We start from the raw sequence: 15,448 nt of genomic DNA, 5'->3' as shown, positions 1-15,448 counted from the left end.
CCCAGAGGACTAATGTGTGTGTTTGGCTGGGAAGTGTAACCTCCTAGTAGGATGTGAAAAATGTGCATGAAAGATGTGACCAATAATGCATTGACCTCTCTTGGCCTTCCTTGTCTCCCTCCCCGCCCCTTTGCCCCATAGCACCTGGAGCAAGAGAAGCATGAACTGCGGCGGCGGTTTGAGAACAAAGAAGGGGAATGGGAAGGAAGGGTCTCGGAGCTGGAGAGTGATGTGAAGCAGCTCCAGGGCGAACTGGAGAAGCAGCAGGTCCACCTCCGAGAAGCCGACCGTGAGAAGACCCGGGCAGTCCAGGAACTATCGGAACAGAACCAAAGACTCCTGGATCAGCTCAACAGGGTGAGTGGCGAGGTGGCTGTTGAGGCAGCTCTTCCCAGTTTTTCCCCCTGCATCCCTTTATCTGAAACCACTTCTTTGGCTGAGCTACTGCTGTGGGAATTTCGCTTGTGTTGATCTCTGTCAGGCCCTCATGATGAGATGATAGAAATCTGGACTCAAATCCTATTGTGAATCCCAACTCGGAGATCAAGGGTAGGCAAGAGGCACATTTTCCCCTCAGCCTCTACACCAGTACTCCCTGATACCTCTATTTTTCATCTCAAGCCCTTCCCAATATGGTGACCAGAAGTGTTGTCTCATCACTTCCAGTTGCTATTTTGAGAAAGATTGTAAAAATAGGGGCTCTGTGGGCTTTCTCTATGGTTTTGAGGGCAAAAATGCCCCTCAATCATGTCAACTTTTTAAATAGGGGGTTGGAGGGATTTGGGGGCTGACTTTGCTCACTCATGAAGTATATCCATTTGGATTTGCCTAAATGTTGATTGGACCCCCGGTGGCACAGTGGGTTAAACCGCTGAGCTGCTCAACTTGCTGACCGAAAGGTCGCTAGTTCAAATCCAGGGAGTGGGATGAGCTTACGTTGTTAGTCCCAGCTTCTGCCAATCTAGCAGTTCGAAAAAATGCAAATGTGAGTAGATCAATAGGTACCACTCCGACAGGAAGATAATGGCACTCCATGCAGTCATGCTGGCCACATGACCTTGAAGGTGTCTACGGACAACACCGGCTCTTCGGCTTAGAAATGAAGATGAGCACCAACCCCCAGAGTCTGGCACAACTGGATTTAGTGTCAGGGGAAAACCTTTACTTTTATATGTTGATTGATTTGTGAGCAACTGCTTCAAAAATCTCCTCTAATGAAGACAATCAGAATCAGGCCCTTTAGACCACATCTGAGGATTTGACTAAATTATACCTGGCATTGGTTGCCCCGGCAGGCATTTCTTTTCAAGATTCTCAGCAAAGATGTAGTTCTCTTGTATCTTGTTTGTTTCTTGCTTTCCCAAGGAGCTGGGATAGCAGCCTGGGACAGAGCTTGGAAAGTTACTTTGTGATGTGTGCGTCCTGACTGTCATGCCTTGAAAAGGGATTTGTTGCAATGACTCGGAACACGGTGTCACAACTAGTGCTATGCTCTGTGACTCACTGCTTTGTTTTTTCATATTTGTCATGAACTTCCCTGACCTAAATGCAGGACTGATAACGGAAGGGTATAAAGCTTGAGAAAAGTATTGTCAAAAGAATTTGAAAATTGCAGTTGTATAGGGGCAAGCAGTGTGTTGCTTCTGGGAGAATTCCTGCAAATTCTTAGTAGGAGGCAGAAGGTGAGGAGCAGGGAAATAGGAAGAGGAAGACACAAAACCGTGCATATGTGTGCCTTTTCTATCCTCACCCTGTGATAATCCAGTTTTAGCTTTGGTTTCATTTCTAAAACGAGAAAAGAAGTGTGTAGAGGGGCTGCTTCCCAATCTGCAAATAGTTGGAGCATGCTGTATTGATTTGGTAACAAAAGGCTTCCCAGTGCATACCTCCCACACAGTCCTGCCAGTTTGGCCCTAACAGGCAACCCTCCTCCATCCCATTTCCAGCTGCTTTTCAAATGTCCTGGTTTCTGTTTCCTCCTTCCACTTTCCTGCTCTGTCCTCAGTTGGCTTCTATGGCTGCAAGCTTGAGTTCCAAAATTAATTTATATTCAGAATCTTGTATTTCTCAGTTGGCTCATTTGGTTTTGTTTTTTTCAAGATTTTCCTACATTCAGTCCCTAAATTCCAGGGTATCTCTGCTTAAAGCTTTTGGTGTTTTTGTTGCTTCTGATGACTAGTTCTAGCTTAAGATGGAGACCCTTAGGCTTTACTTTCTTGTCTCTCTGAGCTCACTTCCTGCCTCTTTCTTTCCAAAGTGGCTGCCTGAGCAATCCTGTTACAAGTTACTCTTGTTTTATATCCCAAAGCACAGCCTTAGGCTTTTGCACACTACTAGTACAAATACCAGATATTCTTGCTTTTTAAACTCAGGAATTGATAATGTGTTGTTGGACTCTGACTCCCGTCACCCTTCCCCATCAGCTATGTTGGGAGGTACCGATGAGAGGTGCAGTGAAGAGATCGAGAGGGCCACAAGTTGCCTGCCTATTTGGGATAGGAAGCGATCAGGAACCAGATCCTTGGTGTTTCCAGGGATTGAGCCTTGGGTCTCCCTTATGGGTGCTCTCACCACTGGGCGATATAACAGCTGAAGATGGCAGCTTTATTTTACACAATGCTCTGGTGTTAACCTGCTCTAGAAATGCTGGCCTGGAAACGTTCCTCTCCTTGGCCAGAGTTTGATCAGATGGAGCAAGAACCTTTTTCTTTTTTTGTAGAGCAGTAAGTGATGCCTGAGACCAGTCCTGTTTTTGGGGCATCTCAGGCAGAAAACCTCATAGACACTTCTTTGCCTTCTTGGCAGGAAAACGGCAGCTGTTCGGAAATGCAATGACTTCCAGTATGCTTGTTTGTGAACCCTGAAAATGTGCTACCCAAGGTAGCTGCCTTGGTTGGCCCAACGGCAGAGCTTGGGTCCTTGCTGCTCTGCTTTGTGTCCTCCCTGCTCCTTCTCCAGAGGTGAGGCATGACGTGCGTGGTTCCCCTCATTATTCTTGTACCAGAACAGTCTGGGTGGTGTGCTCCTCTGCCTTGGGATGATCAATCTCCTCTGATGCTGCCGATTTGCAATTTCCACCGCAGCTTCAGGAGTGCCATTGCCAGTTGCTAGGCGACTGTACATCACCCGCTCCCAGTCCTCGGGTGTTGCCATAGTAACAAGATGGTAGTTCCTGGCTTGTTGTTGTTTTCTCCCCGCAATCCCATTAGGTGAAGCTGCGGAGAACCGGGGAGATGCGGCGGTGACGTCCAAAGTGGTCATTTGGGGGTTACCTTGATGTCCTTTTTTCCAAAATAGAATTGCTGCCAGTTGGTAGGGAAGATAGAGAGCACAGTCCTTGAAAACAACAATAATTTTGAATGAAGAAATAAAACGCAACCATTCAAGCACATTACAAAAGATAAGTCATCTAATTCGGCTTCTTTCCGCCTGGTACTAGTGGCAGGCAGGGGCTGCAAATCACCTCCAGACATTCATCTGTATTTTGAAAGAGCTCTCCAAGGTGCTGAAGCCTATCTTCCAAATAGGTTCAGCACTTTGGATATCACCTCGAAAGTGTGATCTCAAATTACAATGGGAGGATGCAGGTCACCGGAATGGAAGTGAAAGCTTCCAAACTTCTCCTAATTAAGAAGGAGAGGGAAGAAAGGACTGTGCGAGGCTGAAAGTTTCCTTGGTTTGTCATGATAAACTTTGGTTTGTTGTGACGTCAACCAACACTCTTAGTGCCTATCACTTTTGAAGAGCAGAGAATGTCTTATAAACAAGTAATGAATAGCAGTGAATCATCATTGCGTGGTCTTTCAGACTGAAATAACAATAAAGCTGAAATATCAGGGCTATTCAAAAAGCTTTTCAAATGTGGGCATACCTGGTGATTTGGTTTGATTGGACTATTCCATTATCTTCCAGGTTCTCCACAATCGCAAGAGGCCTTTACAGTATAATGGGCTGTTCATTGAACAGCTTATATTCTGAGTAATCCTGTTTAAAAATAGCTTTAATGCACTGTCGAAGGTTATTAGAGAGCAATGAGGCTTCCCTGCGCCAGTGAGGAGTTGGTTGAAGTGGTATGCTTTTGCTTGGCAAGCAACTGGAACACGGTTGCCCAACCCGTGCCCCTGATGCCAAAGGTAGGGGAGTGACATGGGGAAGCGATTTGGACCCTGATTTGGAGGGTCCCCACATGAGGACTCTAGTCCACTGTGGGTGATTTTGCATAAAACAGGCTGAATACAGTTACTTCTTTATGGTGTGATGTAGCACTCGGTTCTGTTACAGCTGCCCCAGTCGTTCCCAATTGAGTGCCTTCTAGATAACTCCCATTCTCCTCCCCATCCAGGATGACAGTTGAGAATAATAGGAGTGGCAGTCCAAAATATGTGAAGAGTATCAAGTTGGGAAGACAAAGCTGGAATGCCTTGTTGTCTTGCCATGGGCTACATTTCTATTACAATCTGTGTATTCTATATATGTTGTTGCAATTTATGGTTAATAAGAGACCTCCAAGACAGTGTGGTATTAACACGTCTGTTCATTAGGATAGTGGCTTCCTTGAGTGAGCCTTTCCATCCCTAACTGGTCTTCCTTTTTTCCTACCGCCGTCCCTTTTACTGAGCATTATCACTTTTTCCACTGAGTCATGCTCTCAGTTTGTCAAATATAAGATAGCCTCTGTTGAGTCATCTTTGCTTTCTGAGGGAATTCAAGCTTGATTTACTCTCGGACGTGTTCCTTTGCCTTTTTTTGGCAGTCCTTGGCAGAACTCTCCTCCGGCACTTTAAATATATTCTCTCTGGAATTTCAAATGAATTGATTTCCTTCCTGTCAGCCTTCTTTGCCACCCGGCTTTCACACACAGCAAGAGGAAATACTGTGGGTGATTTCGGCCTTTCATATTCAGTGATACATCTTTACACTCGAGGCTCTTGTCTTGTTCCTTCACAGCTGCCCTTCCAAGTCCTAGCCCTTTTTCTTGGCTGCAGTCTCCATTTTGTTTCATGACTGAGCCAAGGTATAGAACCTTTAAACTATGTTGATGTCTTCATTGCACACTTTAATATTATGTAAGTCATCAGTGGCACAGCAGGTTAAACCACTAAGCTGCAGAACATGCTGATTAGAAGCTCGGCGGTTCGAATCTGCAGATGGGATGAGCTTACCTTGTTAGCCCCAGCTTCTGCCAACCTAGCAGTTGAAAAAAATGACAAATGTGAGTAGATCAATAGGTTCTGCTTCGGCGGGAAGGTAACAGTGCTCCACATGACCTTGACTTACAAATGGAGATGAGCACCACCTCCTGGGTCGGACACGACTAGACTTAATGTCAAGGGGAAACCTTTACCCCTTTACCTTTAAGTTATCTCTGGATGCATTTTCTTTCCTAACTGTCATCAATAACCACTCCAAGTCCTTGTAGGTATGAACTGGGCAATGTTGCAGTCGAAATCCACTCACAACCATATAAACATGTATGTGTCATAGTTAAACAAGGATGGGAATTTCAGGGCTGCATCTTTTTATATTCACTGGAACTAATTTATCTTTCCTTGGGAAGCATTTTCAAATGAATTCGAAGAAGACATTGGCCAAGATCCTAATGGATGTGAGCAGAGCATGAGGATCTGCCAAGTAATGTATACTGGAGTCCAACAGGGAGAAGGAATGTCTTAGAGCCAAGCACTGGCTGGAGACAGGGAAAGGCAGAGTCGGAACACCCCTCTGTGTCTTTTTATCCGTAGGTTTAAACATCCTGTTTGTGTGTTTGATACATACACATATCACCCTAGATCGGGCAAGGGCAAACTTTCTAACTTGGGGGCTGCATGGAGGACCGGAGCAGGGTGGGCAGGCTGGGAGGAAGGGGGTTCTCCCCAAGTCCCCTCCCTGCCCTTTCCTCCCCTTCCTCTTCTCTTTCAGAGGCAAAAAGTGAAGAAAAGGTGGGAAACATCTGGATCCCAAAAGAGTTAGCTTTCCTCAGGATGAGATGGTGGGTGGGAGAGAAAAAATGTCTTCATTAGACCCCGTATTGGCTACTCCTGATATATAATCCAAGAATCCTAGAGCTGGAAGAGACCCCCAAGGGCCATCCAGTCCAACCTTCTGCCACAGGTCCCCCATGACCTTTTGGCAAACAAACTAGTCAGATATGGGCTAGGCAAAACTATGGTTAGGTGTATCTGTAATTGGTTAAGCCGATGAACCCAGAGGGTGATTCTCACCAATGTTTCCTCTTCATCCTGGAAAGAAGTGAGGGGTGGAGTGCCATAAGCAGGGTTCCATCCTGGGCCCGGTCCTGTTCAACATCTTTATCAATGACTTAGATGAAGGGTGAGAAGGCATGATCATCAAGTTTGCAGACGACACCAAATTAGGAGGGAGAGCCAATACTCCAGAAGACAGGAGCAGAATTCAAAACGATCTTGACAGATTAGAGAGATGGGCCAAAACTAACAAAATGAAGTTCAACAGGGACAAATGCAAGATACTCCACTTAGGCAGAAAAAATGAAATGCAAAGATACAGAATGCGTGGTGATGCCTGGCTCGACCGTAATATGTGTGAAAAAGATCTTGGAGTCCTCGCAGACAACAAGTTAAACAACAGCCAACAAAGTGATGGGGCGGCAAAAAAACAACAAAAAAAACCAATGGGATTGTGGCCTGCATCAATAGTATAGTGTCTAGATCCAGGGAAATGCTACCCTTCTATCTGCCTTGGTTAGATAACACTGTGTCCAATTCTGGGCACCACAATTGAAGGAAGATGTTGACAAGCTGGAATGTGTCCAGATGAGGGTGACTAAAATGATCAAGAGTCTAGAGAACAAGCCCTATGAGGAGCAGCTTAAAGAGCTGGGCACGTTTGTCCTTCAGAAGAGAAGGCTGAAAAGCATGGTGGTCATGTATAAATATGTGAGAGGAAGTCATAGGGAGGAGGGCGCAAGCTTGTTTTCTGCTGCCCTGGACACTAGGATGTGGAATAATGGCTTCAAACTACAAGAAAGGAGATTCAACCTGAACATTAGGAAGAACTTTCTGACTGTGAGAGCTGTTCAGCAGTGGAACTCTCTGCCCGTGAGTGTGGTGGAGGCTTCTTCTTTGGAGGCTTTTAAACAGGCTGGATGGCCATCTGTCGGGAGTGCTTTGAATGCGATTTTCCTGCTTCTTAGCAGTGGGTTGGACTGGATGGCCCATGAGATCTCTTCCAACCCTATGATTTTATGATTCTATGCAGGAAGGCACAATCAAAGCACTCCCGGTAGACAGCCTCTGTGAAAAAGCCTCCAGAGAAAGAGACTCCACCACACGCCCAGGCAGCCTACGCAACTCTCCAACAGCTCTTACTCTCAGGAAGTTCTTCCTAATATTTTCAGTCAAATCTCTTTCCCTGCCATTTGAACCTATTGCTCCCTTGTGCCCCTACTACTTCATCACACTAGAGAAAAAATCCACTTAAAATCCGGTTTCTGCCTCCTGCAGAATTCTAGGGTTTGTAGTTGAGTGAGGCTGTTAAAGGCTCCTCCCTACACTACAAACCCCAAAATTCTGCAGGAGGTAGAAACCAGATTTTAAGTGGATTTTTCCCTAGTGTGATGGTCTCTAGAGCAGCAGAAAGTCAGTTGACCCTCCTCAGTGGGACACCCTTTGAAATCTTGAAACATGGTTGTCATGTTCCCTCTCTCTACTTATCCCAGGTAAACATCCCTCAGGAGAAAAAGAGGAAGGAAAAAGAGAAGAAAGGAAGGGAGGGAGGAAGAGAATGGAGGGAGGGAAGGGAGGAGGGGGGAAGGGAGGAAAGAAAGAAGGAAGGAAAGACAAAAGGGAAGGAAGGAAGGAAGGAAGGAAGGAAGGAAGGCAAGCAGGCAGGCAAAAGAGAGTGGGAAGAAGGGGGGAAAGATGGAGGGAAGCAAGGAAGGACGAAAGGTTGCAAGGGAAGGAAGGAGGGAGGGAGGAAGAGGGAGATAAGGAAGGGAGGGAGGGAGAGAAGGGGGAAGGAAAGAGAGAAGGAAGGACAGGATGGTGAGAGAGAGGAGGGCCTGATTAAAGAGCCCAATGGGCCGCATCCAGCCCCCAGCCCTGGGTTTGCTCATACCTGCCCTAGATGCTTAAAACATGTGGGGAAATATTTCTTTGAATGTGTTTAACTGCCTAATAAAATGTCAAAGGCAGCTCATTGTGGTGTTAAAATGCAATGAAAGCCAAATCAATAAGCACCAATGGTTTTGAAAGGAAACTAAAAATAGCCTAAAACCATGTAGCCACATGCCCAGAGACTTAAAAACGATCAGCTGAGTGAGAGTGTGGAAGTAACATGTTCACAAGTAACGCAAACACATTTCTTTTCATAGCAGAAAGGACTAGTGTCATTCCATTGGCAAATAATATAATAACTAATCACATTTATATTGGTGGGACAATGTTTGTTGTTACTTCTGGGGAACCAAAAACAATTGGGGAACATTTTAAGGGTATTCATCTCAAGGTCCCTTTCCCTCCTTTCATTTGAAAAAAAAAGCAGAATAAGTACCCTGGGGGTGGACAACATTGAAGATAATGACTTACTTTTGGACAGGTTCCGCAATGAGTTACATAATGCGCTTCTTGAAAAAGACACAATCCACATTCTGAATTGGGGAAGCAAATGGCTGGTTGGATGGCAGATGAGAGGGCCATTGGGCGGGGAGGAAAACGGATCTCCCTGGTTACAAAATTCCTGAGCGCAGATGGGTCTTGCAAGGAAAGGCGGATGCAGGGATATGATAAATAAGTCTAGCATTGCCCCCACCTCAGAGAGACGTACATCTGTATCCAAACTGCAAGGAAATTGAGACCAAGATCTTCCTTAAAGGTGTCGGGGAACAGATGGTAGGTGGCTTAGGAGCAGGCCTGTATGAGGACCGTAATCCTATTAACTCTGAGTATGCGCAGGCCCACACGCCCGCCGGCAATTTTTTTGCTCCTGTTCCACGCAAGGAAGGAACAGATGGCCACCCATCTCATGATGCCACAGAGCACTCGCTCTCTCTCTGCCCCCCCCCTCCCCACAATACAGTGAACAAGCTATAGAGGTCACATGGGCATAAGCCACTTTTCAGCGGTCAGAAGCGCTCTTTCAGAGCCCCTCGTGCTAAGCTGCACCGCGCTCGATCCTCCAGGTCGTCCGTCTCTTGGCCCTTTTAGGCCTGTGCTGCCAGCAGGGGGAGCACCACCTGCGGATCAGTCAGCAGCCAAAGCAGGGCTCCTGCTCCCCTTTGATACCTCTGGGCATATACTCAGCTAGCTTGGGACCCCTTCACACAACACCTAGATAGCACTACGATCCATCTCTTTCAGCCCCCCTGGAAGTGAAGCACTCCTGCTCAACAGGAAACAGCCTCCTAGATTGAGGTTCTATTTCTCAAGGCCAATTTATCGCCATAGATGAAGAAACCATCTCTTTGGGACAGGGGATCCATCAGCATCTATTAATCCAGTGTTTCTCAACCTGGCGGTTGGTGAGGTTCAGAATACTCTTTGATTGTAAGTGAACTATAAATCCCAGCAACTACAACTCCTGAATGTCAAGGTCTATTTTCCCCAAAATTCACCAGTGTTCATGTTGGTGCATATTGAGTATTCGTGCCAAGTTTGGTTCAGATCCATCATTGTTTGAGTCCACAATGCTCTCTGGATGTAGGTGAACTACGACTCCAAAACTCAAAGTCAATGCCCACCAAACCCTTGCAGTATTTTCTGTTGGTCATGGGAGTTCCGTGTGCCAAGTTTGGTTCAATTCCATCATTGGTGGAGTTCAGGATGCTCTTTGATAGTAGGTGAACTATAAATCCTAGCAACTACAACTTCCAAATGACTAAATCAACCCCCCCACCCCCCCACCCCCCCGCCAACCCAACCAGTATTCAAACTTGGGTATATCAGGTATTTGTGCCAAATTTGGTCCAGTTAATAAAATACATCCTGTATGTCAGATATTTACTTTACGATTCATAACAGAAGCAAAATTACACTTATGAAGAAGTGACAAAAATAATGTGATGGTTGGGGGTCACCACAACATAAGGAACTGTGTTAAGTGGCCGCGGCATTAGGAAGGTTGAGAGTTATTGTTTCAAGCCCTTGGAAGGTAGAGGCAGAGATTTGACTATCTGGCTTTGGATCTATGCACAATAGTCGTCTAATGTTTACATGTATTATGTTAATGTTGCTTTAAATTGTTGTTAATTGCTTTTAATTGTTTTTTGTTTGGACATGGGAAAATGCCAATGATGTAAGCCGCCCTGAGTCCCCTTCAGGGTGAGAAGGGCAGGATATAAATGTCATAAATAAATAATTTTTATTTTTTTACATCACAATGCCATTTGGCAGGGATTAATACACTGGTTCACCTTTATCTACAACTATCCATTCCCTGCCACGGGTTGCTGTGGCCCAGTCTGGTGATCTGGAAAATAAAGTAATTAGAAAGTGTTGGTTTCTCATATATGTAATTTCTTTCTGCTTGTGGGTAAGCAGTATTTCTTGCTGTTTCTTTGTCAGTGTTGATGTGGAGTGTGTCTGGTTTGCCCACCCTGGAACATGCAACATATAATTATCCTTCTGTAGGGGTCCCTTTCACATCTATGATACTATATCTATGTGTGTGTGTGAATCATATATATCTATCTCTATGGCTGGATGGCTCTTTGTCAAGAGGGCTTTGATGATGTTTTCTTGCCCTGGTGAATGCAGTTGGACTGGATCGCCTTAAGTATGGGGGTTCCTTGTGGGAAGTTTGCCCCAATTCTGTCTTTGGTGGGGTTCAGCGTGCACTTTGATTGTAGGTGAACTATAAATCCCAGTAACTGCAACTCCCAAATGTCAGGGTCTATTTCCCCCCAAACTCCATCTGTGTTCCTATTTGGGCATAAGGAATATTCATGCCAAGTTTGGTCCATATCCGTCATTGTTTGAGTCCACAGTGCTCTCTGGATGTAGATGAACTACAACTCTCAAACTCAAGGTCAATGTCCACCAAACCCTTCTACTGTTTTGTTTTGGTCATGGGAGTCCTGTGTGTCATGTTTGGTTCAATTCTATCATTGGTGGAGTTCAGAATGTTCTTTGATTGTAAGTAAACTATAAATCCCAGCAACTACAACTCTCAAATGACAAAATCTTTTTTTAGTGGGTTAGTAGGTGTCTTGTGGCCAAATTTGGTGGCAATTTGTCCAGTGGTTTTTGAGTTATGTTAATCCACAAACAAACATTACATTTTTATTTATATAGATTTGAAAAAAACTCTTTAGGGACGACTTCCAAACAGTTCTTGGGCTCCGAACATGACTCTGGCAGAAGAGAAATCCCCCAGCATAAGTATGGGAGGTAATGGGGGTTACTCTGTTTCTCCAGCCAATGAAGCTCTGGCTTCGTGGTCATGTTCCCAGGCATGTTCTGGCAGCAGAAAGGGGCAGCATTTACCTCCAGTGTAAACCTAAGGGGCTTCCGCTTTAAAGGTGTCCTGCAAGATGCAGGTTTCAGCACCTTGCAGACTTTTTTAAAGGCCTGATCTGGATTCTCCATCTAATTGACAAATTTTTCTTCCCTTGGTCCCAGCAGTCTCTTTAATGTACCAGTGAGGTGTTATGCACTTCTACATTGCAGGAGTACTGGCTACCTCTTTCTGCGAGTTTCACAGAATTACATATATCAGCTCAACCCCAAGTTATGCATCTGCATGTCACCAATAGAATGCCAGCCACAACTTCCTATGTTATTTAATGACGTTTGGTTTTCCTGCTGCCCATTTACTCAGGGCAAGCTCAAATTAAACGTGTGTTTCATGTATATTGAGTCCTTCTGTTACTGCTGTCAAATTGATGGCTTCTGCACCTTCATTTGATATCTATCCTGCCTTTCTCTCAGAACCAGAATTCACACAAAAATTGAAATAGGGGCATTTGACACAGATAAAAGTAGAGACAGATAAAACATGTGGAGGGCACATTTTCTCAGCCAGGACAAAGTTGTGGCCCCTTAGTCAATGTTGCACGCGTACATAGATTCACAAGAAGAGCAATCAGGGACAGCCATGTATAATCCAGGAACATTACCCTGTTGTTCTATGCCACTAGTACACTATTAAACCCATCTGGATAGATGGCCAGGCAGCCTATAAAAAGTGACAATAATTGCAAAGTTCTGTTCCTAGCTTGAAAATGTGTGTTCCTGTTTCATTGTGCAGTGCTGACTTGGACAGAAGTAGTCCTACCCCAAAAACTTTGTTTGTGTGGCAGATAATTTATGAAACATGTGGAGGGCACAGTTTCTCTGGCCTGCACATAAAATGGAACTTTTGCAGATATGTGGATATGCGAATATTCGCATATCCGCATCCTGCAAGTTTTTTTAAAAAAATGACTGTCAGATTTTGGCAGAAGTCCTCCGGCAGCCATCTTGGGAGCCTCTAAATCTCAGAACAAAGCATCAAGTCAGGACAACAGAGGCAGCAAACCTGGAACCAACAGGTCTGTATGTGGACCTCTCCTGAAGTCCCGGGATTTTTTGCTCCTCACTAAAACCCGTGATTAAGTGCTGTCTGGAAGTGCCCTAAGTGTCCCTTGAAAGAGAAAGCCACAGCCTGAGGGCAGCTAGTATTTATTTATCAAATCAGAGGCAAACCAAGGGTACACTTGTAATGAATTTTTTTTAAAAAAAACCCAAAGTTTAAAAACTTGGCATTATATTAAATGTCTTTTGAACAGTAACTGGCCACTTGGAGTGCCTCTGGTGTTGCTATAATGAGGTCCTCCATTGTGCATGTGGCAGAGCTCAGGTTGCATTTTAATAGGTGGCCTGTGGTTTGCTCTTCTCCACACTTGCATGTCATGGACTCCACTTTGTGGCTCCATTTCTTAAGGTTGGCTCTGCATCTCCTGGTGCCAGAGCGCAGTCTGTTTAGCGCCTTCCAGGTCATCCACTCTTCTGTGTGCCCAGGAGAGAGTCTCTCATTCGGTATCAGCCATGGGTTGAGATTCCGAGTTTTAGCCTGCCACTTTTAGACTCTTGCTTGCTGAGATGTTCCTGCGAGTGTCTCTGTAGATCTTAGAAAACTAGTTCTATTCTTGTTGAACTAGTTTTGTCTTGTTGAACTAGCTGATATCCGAACAGGGCCGGAGTTGTCACTGCCTTGGTCCTTTCACGATTGGCTGCTGCTTCCCGGCGGATGTTAGGTGGTGCAATACTGGCTAAGCAGTATAATTTCTCCAGGGGTGTAGGGTGCAGACATCCTGTGATAATGCAGCATGTCTCATTAAGCGCTAGATCCACTGTTTTAGTGTGGTGAGATGTGTTCCACACTGGGCATGCATACTCAGCAGCAGAGTAGCAAAGCGCAAGGGGAACAGCTACTAAGAAGGCCCTATAACGGTCATTAAGCCATTTTTAAACATAAGTAACCATCTATTTCTGTTGGATAGTTGAGTAGAGGGAAGTGTCAGATCTATGCTGTAGTTTTCCTCCTTCCCTCTAAACACACATGAACTATGAGAATATACTTTCCCTTCCCCAACTTAATGTGATGGACTAGAATTCCCATTATCTCTGTTCAAGCACCCCATGTCTCAAAGAGTTCAAGGTGTCAACACTCAAGCCACACATGCATATACCTCCTTGTCCCATTTGCCACAATGATTTTTTTTTTCATTTCAGAAGAGGAGAGTCAGGGGTGATTTGAATGCAATATTCCTGCTTCTTGGCAGGGGGTTGGACTGGATGGCCCATGAGGTCTCTTCCAACTCTTTGATTCTATGATTCTATGAGTAGTTCTCGGTGAAAACGGTAGAACTACTCTTCCCCTAAGGAAGCCAACATGTCTTGCAGGAGGGGGTTGCTTCAAACAAATGGCGATCTCTGCAGAGTGGGAGAGGACATGGAGAAAGAGTGCATAGAAGAGCTCACAATGGCCTGGGTGGACAAGAGAGGAATGCATGATCAGCTCTGGGCACTATGCCATATTGTCACCATCCTGTAAAGGGTCGTTGACCAGACTGCTAATCTTCAAATTCCATTACTAGAATGGTCTCTATAGGGCGGTTGGTTAAGGACTGCAGCTGGATCCAGAATTGCGGCAGCCAAGCAGGGCCGGAATTGGGACACATTGCAGGGACCATAGAACAGGACAGTTGGCTTCCTCTACCAAAATTACTTGACTGGCTTTTTGATGCCATGCACCTTAATGTAGGTGAGGCCTGGTGCAAAATACCGCTCCCCATCCAGCAGCAAAATGACTTTAGTTTGCCCTGATATTCTCACTTCCAGCTAGCACCACAGAAGAGAGCCATCCCCTAACTGGCATCCCAGATATGCAAAGTCATTAGCAGTCACTGTCCCCAATTGTGTGTTGTAATCCAACACATCTAGAAGGCACCACTCTATAGTGGGCATTGCATTCAAACCAACGGTTATTGCTCTTATATGGTTTTTGATTATCCCCCCCTGTAAGCGGCAGGGCACACTTCTAAAGGATTTAATGTGTTGTCAAAAGATTTCATGGCTGGAATCACTGAGTTGCTGTGTGTTTTCCGGGCTCTCCTGACATTTTGCCCACATCTATGATAGGCATCCTCAGAGGTTGTGAAGTTTGTTGGAAACTAGGCAAGTGGTGTGTGTGTGTGTGTGTGTATACACACACACACACATGTCCAGGGTGGGAGAAAGAACGCTTGTCTGTTTGAGGCAAGTGTGAATGTTGCCATTGGCCACCTTGATTAGCATTGAATCACCTTGCAGCTTCGAGGCATGGCTGCTTCCTGTCTGGAGGAATCCTTTGTTGGGAGGTGATTAGCTGGCCCTGATTGTTTCTTGCCTGGAATTCCCCTGTTTTTGAGTGTTGTTCTTTCTTTACTGTCCTGATCTAATCAAAGGATTCCCCAGGGCAGAAAGCAGCCAAGCCTTGAAGCTGCAAGACTGCTAATCAAGGTGATCAATTGCAGCATTCACACTTGCCTGGACATTCCACAGATATATTGTCGAAGGCATTCATGGCGGGAATCACTGGGTTGTTGTAGGTTTTTCAGGCTATATGGCCATGTTCTAGAAGCATTCTCTCCTGACGTTTCGCCTGCATCTATAGCAAGCATCCTTAGAGGTTGTGACCACACAACCTCTGAGGATGCTTGCCATAGATGCAGGCAAAACATCAGGAGAGAATGCTTCTAGAACATGGCCATACAGCCCGAAAAACCGACAACAACCCATTCCACAGATATAGTAACCCCACTTTCCTAGTTTCCAACAGACCTCACAACCCCTGAGGATGCCTGCCATAGATGCAGGTGAAACATCAGGAGAGAATGCTTCTGGAACATGGCTGTACAGCCCAGAAAACTCACAGCACCCCTCTAAAGGTTTTGTTTGCTGGGGCCTCCTTCTTGATTTACCGTCTCTTGTTTTCAGTTGAGGCCGTTGGC

The 15,448-nt window shown here is 45.3% G+C and overlaps 1 protein-coding gene across 2 annotated transcripts in view; it reads left to right on the top strand.

The window, feature by feature from the left end:
- The window catches only part of BICDL1 (BICD family like cargo adaptor 1), a 62,461-nt gene that overhangs the window by 17,134 nt on the left and 29,879 nt on the right, over positions 1 to 15,448 (top strand). For both annotated transcript variants that reach the window (XR_009631974.2, XM_060785404.2), the window contains exon 2: positions 142 to 357. Coding sequence is in view for 1 of the 2 variants with exons in the window: in XM_060785404.2 (XP_060641387.2) it covers positions 142 to 357 (216 nt within the window). In the remaining variant the exon portion in view is untranslated. The remainder of the gene's footprint in view (positions 1 to 141; positions 358 to 15,448) is intronic.

Source organism: Anolis sagrei, chromosome X, assembly GCF_037176765.1.
Source record: "Anolis sagrei isolate rAnoSag1 chromosome X, rAnoSag1.mat, whole genome shotgun sequence".
NCBI classification, from domain to species: Eukaryota; Metazoa; Chordata; class Lepidosauria; order Squamata; family Dactyloidae; genus Anolis; species Anolis sagrei.
Note: the sequence above shows the minus strand (reverse complement) of the source record. Positions and strands in the feature narration are given on the sequence as shown.